The 13972-nt window shown below is 36.7% G+C and overlaps 2 protein-coding genes across 2 annotated transcripts; one reads left to right on the top strand and one right to left on the bottom strand.

Annotated features, from left to right (window-relative positions):
- Positions 1-235: 235 nt before the first annotated feature.
- Positions 236-6657, bottom strand: LOC137953349 (probable mitochondrial-processing peptidase subunit beta, mitochondrial). The gene is made up of 9 exons (XM_068800713.1): positions 5889-6657; positions 4797-4961; positions 4377-4514; positions 4139-4290; positions 3965-4073; positions 2393-2491; positions 947-1012; positions 741-848; positions 236-526 (listed from the first exon to the last, which is right to left on the bottom strand). The coding sequence occupies exons 1-9, from the start codon at positions 6540-6542 to the stop codon at positions 440-442; spliced, it is 1578 nt and encodes a 525-aa protein (XP_068656814.1). The 5' UTR covers positions 6543-6657; the 3' UTR covers positions 236-439.
- A 4254-nt stretch (positions 6658-10911) lies between these two features.
- LOC137953252 (small ribosomal subunit protein eS19z-like) lies at positions 10912-13487 on the top strand. Its single transcript, XM_068800561.1, has 4 exons — positions 10912-11078; positions 12682-12772; positions 12856-13039; positions 13217-13487. Exons 1-4 carry the CDS (start codon positions 10995-10997, stop codon positions 13284-13286), a joined length of 429 nt encoding a protein of 142 aa, XP_068656662.1. The 5' UTR covers positions 10912-10994; the 3' UTR covers positions 13287-13487.
- Positions 13488-13972: the final 485 nt, after the last annotated feature.

The raw sequence follows: 13972 nt of genomic DNA, 5'->3' as shown, positions 1-13972 counted from the left end.
AGCTACAATGATATGAACTTCCCATTTCCTGCTTTTTCTCTCTGGTGTTACAATTTTTTCTCCAATTTTCCTTGCCCATCCACTGATAAGTATTGATACATATCCATTTCCACATCTTAGGAAACGATGATTACTAGTATCTTATTTACCAAAAACTAGACCCGTTTCCATAAGCTCTCTTAAACTTCCAATGTGTTTTCAACTGAACCAGATGAGTATCAGTAGACCAACTTGGTACACAAATGTCCATCTGATGGAACTGCTTCACATTTACAGTAACCTTTTCATGTCATTGGATGCTGATTATTTTGGGTTGGGTAAAATCAGGATGTTACAGACCAAAAATGAACAAAAATTAACAGCGACCACAGGAACGGGCGAGTGCTACTTTCCCATAAATAATAATGGAAACAGTTGAAAGCAGGTAAACAAAAGAAACCTAATAACGGTTCCAGTACGTCCGACGCCTGAACCAGTTGTAGTCAGGTAGACTTTGGATTGGTCCCATTGCCGCAATTGCAATATCCTGCAGATTCAGTAAAACATAAGGAAACTTAGATTTGCAAAAGAATATAACCGACTAAAACATGATTCCCCTCTGCTGCAGATTCACGCTATTCAACAGATACTTAAGCATGATTAAAGTCACCAGCTAGCCTTAGTGCGATGTCTAACTAGTTTAAGAATTTTTGCTGGACAAAGCAGCTACTGTTGTAGGTAGAGGTATCTTTTGTCCATACCTGGTCAAAGATAAACCTATTCGCAACACGTTTCACAGTACTAGCATCAACTGCATCTATTCTTGCAAAGAGTTCAGCGAATGGAATCCTTCGGCCATATGTAAGTAGCTATTAAAGGGCAGGGCAGAATTTAATCAGAAACTGAGAAATTTTCAATTCTGAATAGTGGATTGCACCCCAACTCAACCAACATGGAACAAATTTACCTGACGACCAATATCTTCAGCTACAGGACTAGTTCCATCAATGTGTAGCAGCAAAGAAGATTTAAGCTGTCCAAAAGACATGTTAGTCAGCAATCACACAACAAAAAATCAAGAACATTACAGAGAAATGCATAAGACATATCTATATCAGAAGTAACGAGCTCTTAAAACATGCAAGGCATAAAAATACATTATAACAAACAAATGAATACCCCCCTCTTAACCCCACTTTATGCTCAATCCAAGCAATAAAAAGACAAATAGGAGTTCTAGGAATCTGCTTGGCAAAAATATCTAGAAACCTAACATTGTTAGGCATCAACTCATAATGCAGTGTCTACTTGGGAAGTCCATCTGCTCTACTCTTTCGGTCAAAGAACTACTTATGCATTTATATTCTACTTGGCTAGGATTCTTTTTTAAGAGAGCAGAGAAGAAAAGCATATCTTAGTGAAGCTACAAAATGAAGCACTTTCAAAGAGAAGGCTTTTCTTTCAGCTAGAGTATATATACCTTGTACATTTTAAACAGTTTCAAATGATACCTCTCGTCCCCTGATTGGGGCTCGGCATTGATCACACTTATCACATTAAACTAATAGTTCACTCGCAGGTCCCACAATTTACATGTAAAGATGGAAAAGAAGCTGGACTCAAGTTCAGCCAAATATGCTCCCTTCTTCTGTCATGTTAATTACCAGAATGCTATTTACTTCACTGTATTCCCAATAATATCATTTATCTTCAATTTACCTTTGAAAACTTAAATAATTAGAAACATCTATGCATCAATTATGGGCACAAAGGATTAAAATGAGCAGAAAATAAAACAAACAAAGTTTTAAGTTATTTAAAATGGCTAAATTTAAAAAAGGGACCACCTAGCTTGCGGACTGAAGTCCATGTCCTTTTTTTCCCAAACACAAGTCCATCAAGTTCTAGTCAGGAAGGATCACTTCAACGTCAACCTATCCATTGATGCAGTATACACTTTATAGAGCTCACATTAAGTATGGTCCTGCACCAAAGGAATGACCTATCTATTTTTAGCTGAGGCCTATCATCAGATGGTCTTACTTTTATACTCTCACCTACCTTCTGTTTTTTTTAAACTCAACATTTCCTCCACTCTAGTAGTGAACCACATAATATAGACCAACATACCAGGCATGGGACCACAAAAATGAGATGTAAGACAGTTCTACCTTTTTAATGTGAACCTACTCATTAAACACTGGACACTCTTAACAAGACCCACGGTAGCAAGCCTTTTTATCTTAAAAATCATACTCATAGGAGTATTTTTTTTCTTTTTAAATAGAACTCAAACTATTATTAGGGCTCAGCTCAAGATTTTTGAACAGGCATGCCTAATGCAAGCACAATCCTCTTGGATTAACTAGCAAAAACGACATAAATGTTAAACCCAACTAATCAACAAGCTCACCTGATTGCGAGCACGAGTAACATCGTCTTCTGAAACTCTGTATGATAACTTGCTTATTTCATACATAATGGCATATGACAAATCATCCAAGCAACTCGGCTGACCATTTAAATAAGAAAAATTAAAAGGGAAAGTTAGATTACTTGAATGGAAAGTGAAATTAAGATAATATGAAACAGTTGATGATAATAAGAAATAGGCAAGTTTATAATCAATTAAACAGCTAGATGGACCACATTTGTAAAATCCAAGGCCGAACCTAGATTCATGTCGAAATATAACTATTAAATCTCAGACGTCTCTACAAACTGAAAGAGTATGAAGAGCTCAAGAACTGGAAGTTCAAAACCCCAAAACCCAAGTTTCAACATGCATATCAAGCATTATACTTATATGGAGCTCCTAAGCATAATTACAAAGATATATCTACAAATTAGAATTTTCTAATTTGGTGTATGGCAATCCCTATAGCTTTGCAGTAGCTTATGGAAGTTGTCCAAAATTAAAACGAATTTTCTAATACATGCTTCAGTCGCCACAAGGACATCATAACAGCATTTTTTATTTAAGATCTAGGCTGGATCATTCAAGTTGAACATGCATCATATCCGACAATAGCAGAGTGTATTAGATGCTAGAGAAAGATCTTGGCATTGGAAAAGAAGTCTACATTGCTCTCTATCTGAACTATATGACATACCAAAGTTAGTGTATGGTTTTTATCAAAACAAAAGTTGGTGTATGGTGCAACTAAAAGACCCTTGAATTAGAAACCTTCCCTCCGCCTCTCCCTCTCCCTCAACTCTATCAACATAGTTACTCTGCTCAGTTAAGGGTCAAATAACCCAAATATGTTCAAGACCATCCAAGACATACCAAAGTTAGTGTATGCGTAGAACTGAAAGACTGTTTGAACCCTTTCTAAGTAGCAGAATTAGACATATTAGAAGAAAGCTTATCCAGTGTTGATGTCCAGTACAAAGCAAAGTACTTTAAGCAAGTATAACCATCAGTTCACAAATTGGCATGTATACTGGCTCTGAGTACTTGCGCATTAAGCATGTTTTGGCAAGATAGAACTCAAGTTTGTAACACTTTACAAAATAATGATGATTTCAAGAAATTGGATAGTAAATCTATCACAAAACTAAGAACTAGAGCGACAGAAGAATATCAGCAATACATTCACTACAGAACAGCACGAGAAAAGGAGTGAGGAATAATTATGTTGAATATTTAATATTAGAGTTAAAGTTAGAGAGAAGGATCCATTTGGACCTAAACATTCAACCACTACCAAGTAGTTCCAGACTTAAAAATTCCACAATACAACAAGCAGCCATATAGGTAACCAGGAAGTGCATCTAACCTTGGAAATTGCCTAAACATCAAAGAGACCAGTGCTTCTAAAGTTGACATTAAAAGCCACTATGCGCGATCATGTCGAATATTTAATAGTAGTGAGATAAAGCTCATTTGGACCTAAACATTCAGCCACTAACAAATAATTCCAGACTTAAAAAGCCACAATACAACAAGCAAAAATAAACATAACAAGGAAGTCGATCTAACCTTGGCAATTGCATAGACACCAAAGAGACCAGTGTCCTTATAGTTGGTGTTAAATGCCATCATGCTCTCAGCTATTTCATTAATGCTGATCCTCTGTACAAGTTCAGACCTGTTGAAAAATTAACAGATAGTCAATGTCATTCTATGGGAAGCATCAGAGTGACAAGGACTCACCCCATGTGCTTCCCCCCACCAGCATTCTTGTTCCAAGAGCCCAGCATGGACTGCATCACCATTAATGCAATTGAATCTGGGTCCGTCCAAGATGCTCCTTCAAATGCAACGGCAAATTGTGCAAGTGGTACGTCATCATCTATTATCCGAACCTGAACTTGTCATAAAAAAAGGTAAACAAACATGATTCGGGTACAAAATCAAGGAGATACTATGAACACCATAATAAGTGTCACACCTCTGAACCAGTAAAAGCGGCAGGCTCCTTAGCAACCAACTCAGAAGCTGTTGTAGAATTTGATGATAGCTTAGTGAATAACTTCTTTACTTGCTCAACTATATCCTCGTGCTTAACCGCACCAGAAGCAGTGATTACCTAAAACAAATCATTTATAAGAAATACTTAACCAGTTCACCGTCCAAAACTTTGTCTGATACATCGTCTAAACCAAACAGTATAGCTAATAGTACTGATGAAGTAAAGTAATGATTCGGCCTATGCACAATACTGAGCTTGAAGTCATCGCTAATTCAAGTAAAGCAAAAGAAGAAAAAGCCATACCATTACTGATGAAGTAAAGTAATGATTCAGCCTATGCACAATACTGGGCTTGAAGTCATCGCAAATTCAAGTAAAGCACAAAAAAAAAAGTCATACCATTCGGGGACCAGAGTAATGAGTTTGAATGTAGTTTTGGAGATGGCTTTTGGTGATTGTCTTGATATTCTGAGCCGGTCCGAGTATAGTTCTGCCCAGAGGAGTGTACTGGAATGCAGTTGCATGCAAATGGTCAAAGATAACTTCTTCAGCCTGGCCCTCCACCTACAAAATAGAAATGACAAAAGAACCATACAAGTCTTTCAATAAGTTAATTGGACGAATGCCATACTAAAGCTTCCAATAAAAATTAGTTTAACAGGATGTAACCGAAGCTATCAAGAGACTTACAGAGGACCACCGTTTACAGCAATTAAAGAAGCATAAAGCCAAAAATGACCATATGAAGGCTTTACATAAGATAATTGGATGAACACCAACTAAAGCTTCCAATAATAATTAGATTAACAGGATCTCACCAAAGATATCAAGAGACTTGCAGAGTAGCACCAGTTACAGAAATTAAAAAGGCTTAAAGTCATAAAATTTCACAATACAGATTTAAAGTAATATAAATTAAAAACATAAAGTAGAAAATTTTTATGAATTAAGAGAATTAAACACATCTAATCAAGTTCGAGAAAATGTAAGCCAATTTGTAAAATAGTCACCAAAACATAAGCTAAAGAAAGCCATACAGCTTCCTCAATCATAAACTACAACCCATGACTTGACTAAAAGAATTTAACTTTTTTGTTGAATGTACATTTCAAACTGCTAAGGAACTTAAGAACAACCTCAGTTGCAGAGAACATTTGAAGTCAATTACGCATGAACCTCTAATATATGAATCCCCTCTTTCTCCTTATTTGCAATGAGATTCAATCCAATATTTTGAATGGAGGTTACAGACAGAGGGTACTACACCTTAAACCCTCGCGAGAGTTGCACCCAAGAACCCACGGAAGAACAACCCCCCACCCCACCCCACAGGGGCTATTGAGCCACAGGCCCGATCCAACATCTACGAAGGATAAAGTTGCCAATGAAATAAACATCCGAACTATAAATAAATGTTGAAGCTAGCATGCCTAGTTCTGAATTCCAGGTCCCAACCAACGCCAGAATTTGTAAAATAAAAAAGCCAATTACCTCTTCCATTTCCCTCAGTATCACATCCCTCTCCCGGTTAATCCGATCCTCGTTAAAGAGCGAATTCTGCAAAATATCTGCCAAAACGTCCAACGCCTGGTTCACATCCTTGTCCAACACTTTGGCGTAATACGTCGTCTGCTCCCTCGACGTATACGCGTTCAGATGCCCTCCCATATTCTCAATCTCTTCCTCCAAAACCTTAACAGACCTTTTCTCTGTCCCCTTGAAAATCATGTGTTCGAGAAAGTGGGCAGTCCCGTTGGTTTCATCGGTCTCGAACCGACTGCCAGCGTCGATCCACACCCCGACGGTGGCTGTGCGAGAGGCAAGAGTGGACTCGGTGGCGATCCGGAGGCCGTTGGGGAGAGTTGTGACCCGTGTCTGGGGTGCAGCAAGGATCGGGGTGTGATCCGTGAGTTTTGGGTAAGGAGATGCATGCTGCAGGAAGCGAGAATCAGGGCTGTCGAGGCACTTGAGCTTAGCCTTCACAGCTTCAGCAAGCAGGTCGTAGCTCATGACTGGGGTGATCGGAGGAGAGACGTCCGACGAAGGGGCGACGGCCGGAGCATTGGAAACCCATCGAAAGCTTTGAAGAAGAGAGGAGGGTTTTGGGGATCTGCGGGCAGCGTTGAGGAGATGCTTCATCCCCATTGTTAGACTCGCGGATCGATTTCAAATGCTTAGGGTTTGGGAAAAGCCGAAGCTTAAAGCTTTACCTTACGAGATCACAGATGAGCTGAAAAAACTCCGCAGTGAAGGGAGAAGCGGGTGCGCAATACACACCAAGCGTAAACTTACGCGGGCCCAAGTGCAATGTGGATGACTTTATCAGGTATTGGAATTCCGAAGAACAAAGAAGAAAAAAACGAAATCTGATATTAATAGGCATGTTAGTGCATTCTGCATCTGAAAGTGAAAGTGAAAGTGAAAGTGATTAAGCACAATTTTTCTATATTGCATTGTGACTATTGAGGTTTTAAGTTCAAGTCTCACTTAGGGTAAAGGGTAATTGTGTCTTCATGTGTATAATCAACATTAAAAAAAATCACAAGATCCAGTAAATTTCCTTAATTAAGCCTACATATTTACCTTTACTTTTTTTATCTACTTTCTTTACCATTTAATTACACTCTTGAGAAATGGTAAATAACTCTCATCCCCTACTTTCATGTTCATTTTTATGTAAAATGGAACACAAAAATAGTCTTAAGTTTTAGTTTTAAAATATCAATTTGTGAACCTTGTGCAAATCCATGCTTTTTTTCTCCCCCATTTGTTTTCACCAAGGCTAGGTAGGTTGGGAGAAGGGAAGAACCTTCATTTCCAGTTTATATCTATTATAGAAATGTTCATCTTCCTTCTTGAACTTCTTCTTTTAGTGAGGGAGGGGGAGAGAGAGAGAGAAAGAGAGAGTGAGATCCCTTTTAGTGTATTAGCCCCCTCACATGTATCAGGGACGGAGTGAGAGAAGAAAAAAATATGTGAAACTAAGTAAATGAAAGTAATTTAATATTTATCAGGAGTAAATGAATAAATTAGATAAAGTAATTTAATATTTATCAGGAGTAAATGAATAAATTAGATAGATTTTAAGGAATCGAGAGTTGTTAACATACAATCTCGTTGTCAAGTAAAAGATCGCCTATAGTGATATTTACACTCTTTACAAGTTTCATGAAAGGCATTGATCACTTTAAAACTATAATAATGCTAATTACTATGTTATATCAACATTTTATTACTTGATCCCTAGATTCTTAGAAGAAATTAATCTCTTAACATTTTAGTGATACTCATAAAAAAGTACCTTAAGTTCATAACTAGGGAGCAAGAAGGGTGTTTGTTAATCCAAAAGCAGCAAGGAAGAAGGAAAAGCAAGAGAAAATGTGACATATATGTGGACCCATGCATATGGATGTAGGTGTAGGAAGTCAAGGGCAAAAATGGAAAATGGCACTCAAGGTCAAAATAGAAATAAGACCAAAAGTCAATGGTAGAAATGAGAGTTTTACCTTCCTTTTTTTAATGGATTTCTTGAATTTCTACTTTCCTCTCTTAAAAATCTCTAGAGATAAGATTGTAATCGATTTAGATGTTTCCTAGATTTTTTTACTTTTGATTTTGTTATCTTCCCTATTGATGTAATTAGGGAGATTATTTGATTGAGGAGTTCTTAAAAATTTAATGAAAAAAGTATAAATAGGGGTACTGGTTGAAGAATAAATCAATTAAACTAATTATCCAATTCTATCTTGCCTTGGTCTCGGCTCCTCCAAAAACACGTCCCTCCCGTATGAAACCATGAATGCAAGAAGAGGATTCGTACAAGCCCACATGGCTTAAATAGATTTTCCAAAATATAAAGTTGAAGATGACCCAACATATTGGGCTTATAAGGTTGAACAGTTATTTGTTTTTCAACAAATCGATGAAAACCAATAAATATTTTTAGCTTCCTTCCATCTAGAAGGAGATGCGGCACAAGTTTGTACAAGCTTTATGCATACGATTTGGGTCAACCCAATATCAAGATTTTGATTTTTAGCGGAGTTCAACATAATCAACCAAGTCTATTAGTCGAAACATATTCAAGTTGGTATCTTCATTAGAGGCCTTAAACAAAAAATAGTTAAGGTAAGGGTATTCCATCCTAGAACTCTTATTGAAGCAATTTACCAAACTGCATATAAGAATAAAAATTGTCCTTCCTATGATTTAGACCTAGGGGACCTCCCCCAATCTATTCAAACCAAAAATTATCATGCTCAAAAGAACATTTTTTTTGGGAGGGTCAAATTCGAAGGCCATTCAAGATGCTCTCCCTTGAAGAAATGGATAAAGAGAGAAGTAAGAGCCTATGTATCAATTGTGATGAAAAACTCACTCCAGATTACAGATGCAAAAGATTTCAGTTGTACTTACTTGAGGATAAAAAAGATGACCCAAATCCTCACTTTGAGATCATGGAAGAAGATATATCAAATTTCGAAGTATCCTCCATGCCCTATCCGGGGTTCTATAATCTTGAGCCATGCAACTTTTCGGTGAATCAAAGGCCATAAGGTGCGCATCTTGGTTGATAGTTAAAACACTCATAATTTGATGTGAAAATTTTTAAAACACCTTCGACTTCCTCTTTATCAAATTTCAGTGTGGTGAGAAAAGGTACCAAAATCTAATCTTCATCTAAAGTGATGAATGTATCAATTGAGGTTAAGGATCTCGCATTCATGAGGATTTCTTTATCCTTTCGATAAAAGGAATGGAGTTGGTGCTAGGAATATAATGGTTACACACATGGAAAAAGTTATTTAAGATTTCAAACACATGACCATGAAAATCTCAATTGAAGATGCTCGAATTAAATGGAAGAGCATAATAGTATGTTAGCATGACTTGGTTTTGGCTAAAATCCCTACGAAATTGGCATATTCCCAATATTAGACCATCCTATTCCAAATGGTCAAGCCAACAATATCGCAAAGTGAACCTAAACTTCCTCCATTATAATATATGTTTACTACCTTTCAAGTTTTTTTCTCTGAATCAAATGGTCTACCACCAATGTGGCTCTAAACCACCACCCTCGTACGAGCAAACGACCCTACCGCTACCTACATGTTCAGAAAAGTGAAATCAAAAGAATGGTTAAAGAAATGCTTCAAGAAGGCATCATCAGACAAAGTAACACTTCTTACTCCTCCCTTATGATTTTGGTAAAAAAGAAAAATGGATTGTGGAGTTTTGTATGGACTACTTTGCTCTTAACAACGTCGTAAAAGATAAATACCTAATCCTAGTCATTGATGAATTGCTTGATGAAGTAAGTGGTGCACACTTTTTTTTCAAAACTAGATTTTTGCTCTGGTTATCATCAAATCCAAGAAGTTGATCGTGACATCGAAAAAACCGTCTTTTAGGCCCAAGAAGGACATTGAGTTTTTGGTAATGCCCTTTGGTTAACAGATGTACCAACTTCTTTTCAAACCTTGATGCATGATGTATTTTGTATCTTTTTGTCAAAGTTTGTGTTAGTATTTTTATGACATATTGATTTATAGCAAGACTTCTAAGGAGCATTTGTACCATCTAGAAAAAGCTTTGAGCATACTTCAACACCACCACTTCCATGTCAAACCTAGTTATCAAACTTGAACAACATTGATTGGTTGAATCGGGTCCAACTAGACTAAGTGCCTTGTTTTTAGGGTTGTAAACAAATTAGATTCGAATAAGATACCACATTCCAAATCCAATCCGATGATTTCTAGTGAAACCTCAATCTACTATATGATCAATTAGATATGATCTATCACGTTCAAATGTAAGGTCAAAAGAGCAATACCGAAGAAGAAGCAAAAGGATGATGTTACTATTTACTATCCACTTGATTTGGCATAGTTGGTGATAATTGAAGTGTAAAAACTACCCATATCTTTGTATTTTAATCCTTGGTTGTATCCCTATCATGGCCTGCTTCAATCAAGGTCTTATAATCATAAGTTTAGGTCAAAATGGTTACAACCAAAACCAATTTAACCAAGAAAAGTTTATTAATCAACCACTTCAGTTGCAAAAACCAACGATTGGTTGGTGTAATCTCATCCTTATTTCTTAAATAAATATTTTTCATTAATAAAAATATTTACACATTGGATGAGGGGGAACCCTATCCCGTATTGTATTTGGGCAGGTCTCCTCCCACTATTTTATAGGACCCAGAGCAAGAGTATTGGTACCCAAGTACCGAAACATTGAGGGTTTAGGGTACCCAATATCTAGTTAAGTTGAACCCTAGAAAAGAAAAAAAAATTAAAATTTTGGTCGTTATTATTTTTAAAAATAATTAATAAAAATAAAATAGTGATCGAATTCTCATTTACACTAACTATGTTTTAGAATAATAATGGTTAAATTCTTATTTTTACTTTTTTATTTTTCTTTTCCATCCGGTTCCCTCCACTGTGAAATTAACGGGTAGGGCTACTCGAGATTTAAAGCTATATATATTGCCGTTCTGTTCGTGCAGAAAAAACCCTAGACTGAAACGCCAACGCCACTCCTGCCTCGTTGAGCCTTGGTGAAGTTCCACTGCTGCCAGCTATGGAGACGGCGAGAATAGTCAAGGACGTGTCGCCTCACGATTTCGTCAAGGCCTACTCGGCTCATCTTAAACGTTCCGGCAAGGTAGCATTCATCTCCTGCTTTAGTTTTCTCTTGCATTTTGAATGTGCTTTCTAGGTGCCTGAAGTTTTTTTTTTGTCTCATTACACTATAATCTTTCAGCTTTGTTTTTCTCCTGTCTATTGCATGCTTCTGGAAGGGGTAGACTTTGTTTCGCTTTTGCTGTTTCTGTGGACCTTTTAGTTCTATCGTAGTGCTTTATGTTGATGGTGGAATTACATGGGTCTGCAGTATGATATGAAAATTAGGGTATGTGATCTGAACTGGGTCAGAGGGACCGGGAGGTTCAATAAAGTTTTTAAAGTCTGTACATCTGATTTAGTTTCTGAAGCCGCACATCTTTGGGAAGTTGTTTCAAGTGTACTCTGGTTTCCGGTTATTGTGATCTGGGTATTTTCATGTCAATCTCAATTATTTTTTTATGCGTATTTTTTTTTTATCTTTGGAGCAAATGGTTTGTTGTTGTTGTTAACCTCACATAGAATTAAAGTTTCGTTCTTCTTACCTGCTTATGCTAGATATAATCGAAATGTGTTATTTTCTTACTGAGGCTTTAGATGCCCAAGTTTACCTGTTTCTTTTTTATCATTGCAATTTCCTATACTCTATTCTAAATGTGAGATTGACGAAAGAGCATTGTTGGGCTGATTAATGCCGTTGGGGATTGGCATCTTAAGTCGCTTGTGGTTATTCTTACTGCCAAAGTGTCACCATAACTATGCAATTGCCTGAAACTTCATTGCAAACGTGGGTTCTTCATCCGAGTCATTTTCACATGACTGTTTATATCTGGATATGACATCCAGACGAGAAAATCGTAATCTCCAGATCAATGTGTTTATTTTTTTGTTATTTTTTACTTTTGGATTTCTGTAGCATTTGGGTTAATTTGATAGGGTTTAGTTTTTTTTTTTTATCACTGATATGCCCTGATACCATTCTGCCTGACAGGGATTTTTCCTTCAATTTTTTTGCTAATGGCTGGTCATTCAAGCTTGTAATTACATTTTTTATTTACTCGGGATTGATTTGTTTTATATTCTTTTTTTATTGCTGCTTTTTTATTATATTTATTTTTGGGGCTTGGCAGTTATTGTGCTCTCTCTCTCAATATTCTTTCTTTGAAAATGGTATTGGATACTTTAGAAGAACTGGTCTATTCCTAGTAAATTTGTTTCTCTACTACTCAATTGCTTGTGGTTCTAACTGTTTAGTTTTTCCTTGTTTTTTACTGTAAGGCTGTGGATTTTTCTGATGATCTATCTTAGTTATGTTATGATATATAATTTCAATATATCTGTATGGGAACGTATCTTTGACAATTTAGGTCTGTGAGCATGTTATGTGTTGTGGAAAGAGTGCTGTGTTCAAAATATTTCTTTTTTGTGGATCATTCATCTGAAACTGCTAATCAAGAACCATAAATATCTGATAACTAAGTCAGTAATGGCTCTGGTAGAATTTGTTTCCTGAGAGGTTGTTTCTTTGTAGTAGATGATATTGGTTCCATCTTACTGATGGACCAGTTGTGGTAATGATCTTTTCTCTGTGGTGCCTGGTTCTTGATCTTGGTATCTTATTTTGTTTTTATCACTATAACTGGTAGATTGAGCTTCCTCACTGGACTGACATTGTGAAGACTGGAAAGTTGAAGGAACTTGCTCCATATGATCCTGATTGGTACTACATCCGGGCAGGTGCTAGCTTTCTCTAAAACTGGCTTTATAAAATGCTTTTTATTATTGAGCTTGTTAGGTCAATTTCCTGTTTTATGTTGCAGCTTCGATAGCCAGGAAAATCTACTTGAGGCAGGGAATTGGAGTTGGAGGCTTCCGGAAAATATATGGTGGACGCAAGAGAAATGGGAGTCGTCCACCTCATTTCTGCAAGAGCAGTGGATCTATTGCTCGCCATATCCTTCAGCAACTTCAACAAATGAACATAATTGAACTTGATCCTAAGGGGTATGTCTTAGATGTTGTGTTTTTCTGCCTTTCAAATTATTTTTCTACTAAAAAAGTATTTCTTGTTTACCTTGTTGAGACAACAATTGTCAATACGAGCAACTGTCTATGATGTTTGGGAGCATGAGGAGAATCGTGTACAATTATCTAGTAATTTACCTTTTTTTGTTGGACCAGTGGAAGGAGAATTACATCAAATGGGCAGCGGGACCTGGACCAAGTTGCTGGGAGAATTGCTAATCCTTGAGCTGGAAAAGTTGAAATCATGTTTTTGAGTAAAAGGTTTTGCTCCTAGTAATTTCGTTAGTCCATATGTTTTTAATAGTTATAGAGAATTTTTATGCTGTAACACTTCATGAGATTGAGCACTTCGACTGAATAACCAATGTCTCTTTTTCCATATTTTGGATTTTATGGTTCAAATCAATTAATCTTTATCTCGTTTTTATCTCTTGATTGCATTATTTATTCATTAGATTATGGTTATGCAGATAAGTCGTCCTGCTGTTATTCTTATTGTTTTTGTTGTTGAAATCGTACCGTGATTTTTTTTTCTTTTTATACATCCTTCCAAGCTTGGTGTTGGTGAAGTAAGTGGGTCAGTTGTTGGCATTGGGACGATGAATGCTGACGGATAGAATAAATTTGGGTTCAGACTGGGTCAGATTTATTGGTACTTATGTAGGAGCACTGATCACATAGAGAAGACAATTGGAATGGACTGACACCATTGTTAGTACGCCTACTAGAGAATTTGAACTCGAAAAATTAAGTAGAATATCAGAATCTGTAGTTGCACAATATTGTTGGGAACCGATCTCTCCTTCCTGGAACTTTTCCTGGAGAGAAGTAGGGGTGGTACCAAGCCAAATAGGTTCCGTAAGTATAATAAGTTAAAGCTCAAGATTTTTTAATTGTGAGCCGATTTGTTAG

This window comes from Aristolochia californica, unplaced genomic scaffold, assembly GCF_029961685.1.
Source record: "Aristolochia californica isolate CCGP_79_NKW_82.1479 unplaced genomic scaffold, dmAriCali1.0.hap1 SCAF_16, whole genome shotgun sequence".
NCBI classification, from domain to species: Eukaryota; Viridiplantae; Streptophyta; class Magnoliopsida; order Piperales; family Aristolochiaceae; genus Aristolochia; species Aristolochia californica.
Note: the sequence above shows the minus strand (reverse complement) of the source record. Positions and strands in the feature narration are given on the sequence as shown.

Coding starts and splice junctions, on each gene's coding strand:
- LOC137953349 (XM_068800713.1), bottom strand. CDS start 6,542: ATGGGGATGAAGCATCTCCTCAACGCTGCCCGCAGATCCCCAAAACCC. Junction 2,492..3,964: donor GTGTCTATGCAATTGCCAAG/GTTAGATCGACT, acceptor TTAAATGGTCAG/CCGAGTTGCTTGGATGATTT. Junction 849..946: donor CTGAAGATATTGGTCGTCAG/GTAAATTTGTTC, acceptor GCCCTTTAATAG/CTACTTACATATGGCCGAAG.
- LOC137953252 (XM_068800561.1), top strand. CDS start 10,995: ATGGAGACGGCGAGAATAGTCAAGGACGTGTCGCCTCACGATTTCGTC. Junction 12,773..12,855: donor TTGGTACTACATCCGGGCAG/GTGCTAGCTTTC, acceptor TTTATGTTGCAG/CTTCGATAGCCAGGAAAATC. Junction 13,040..13,216: donor ATTGAACTTGATCCTAAGGG/GTATGTCTTAGA, acceptor TTGTTGGACCAG/TGGAAGGAGAATTACATCAA.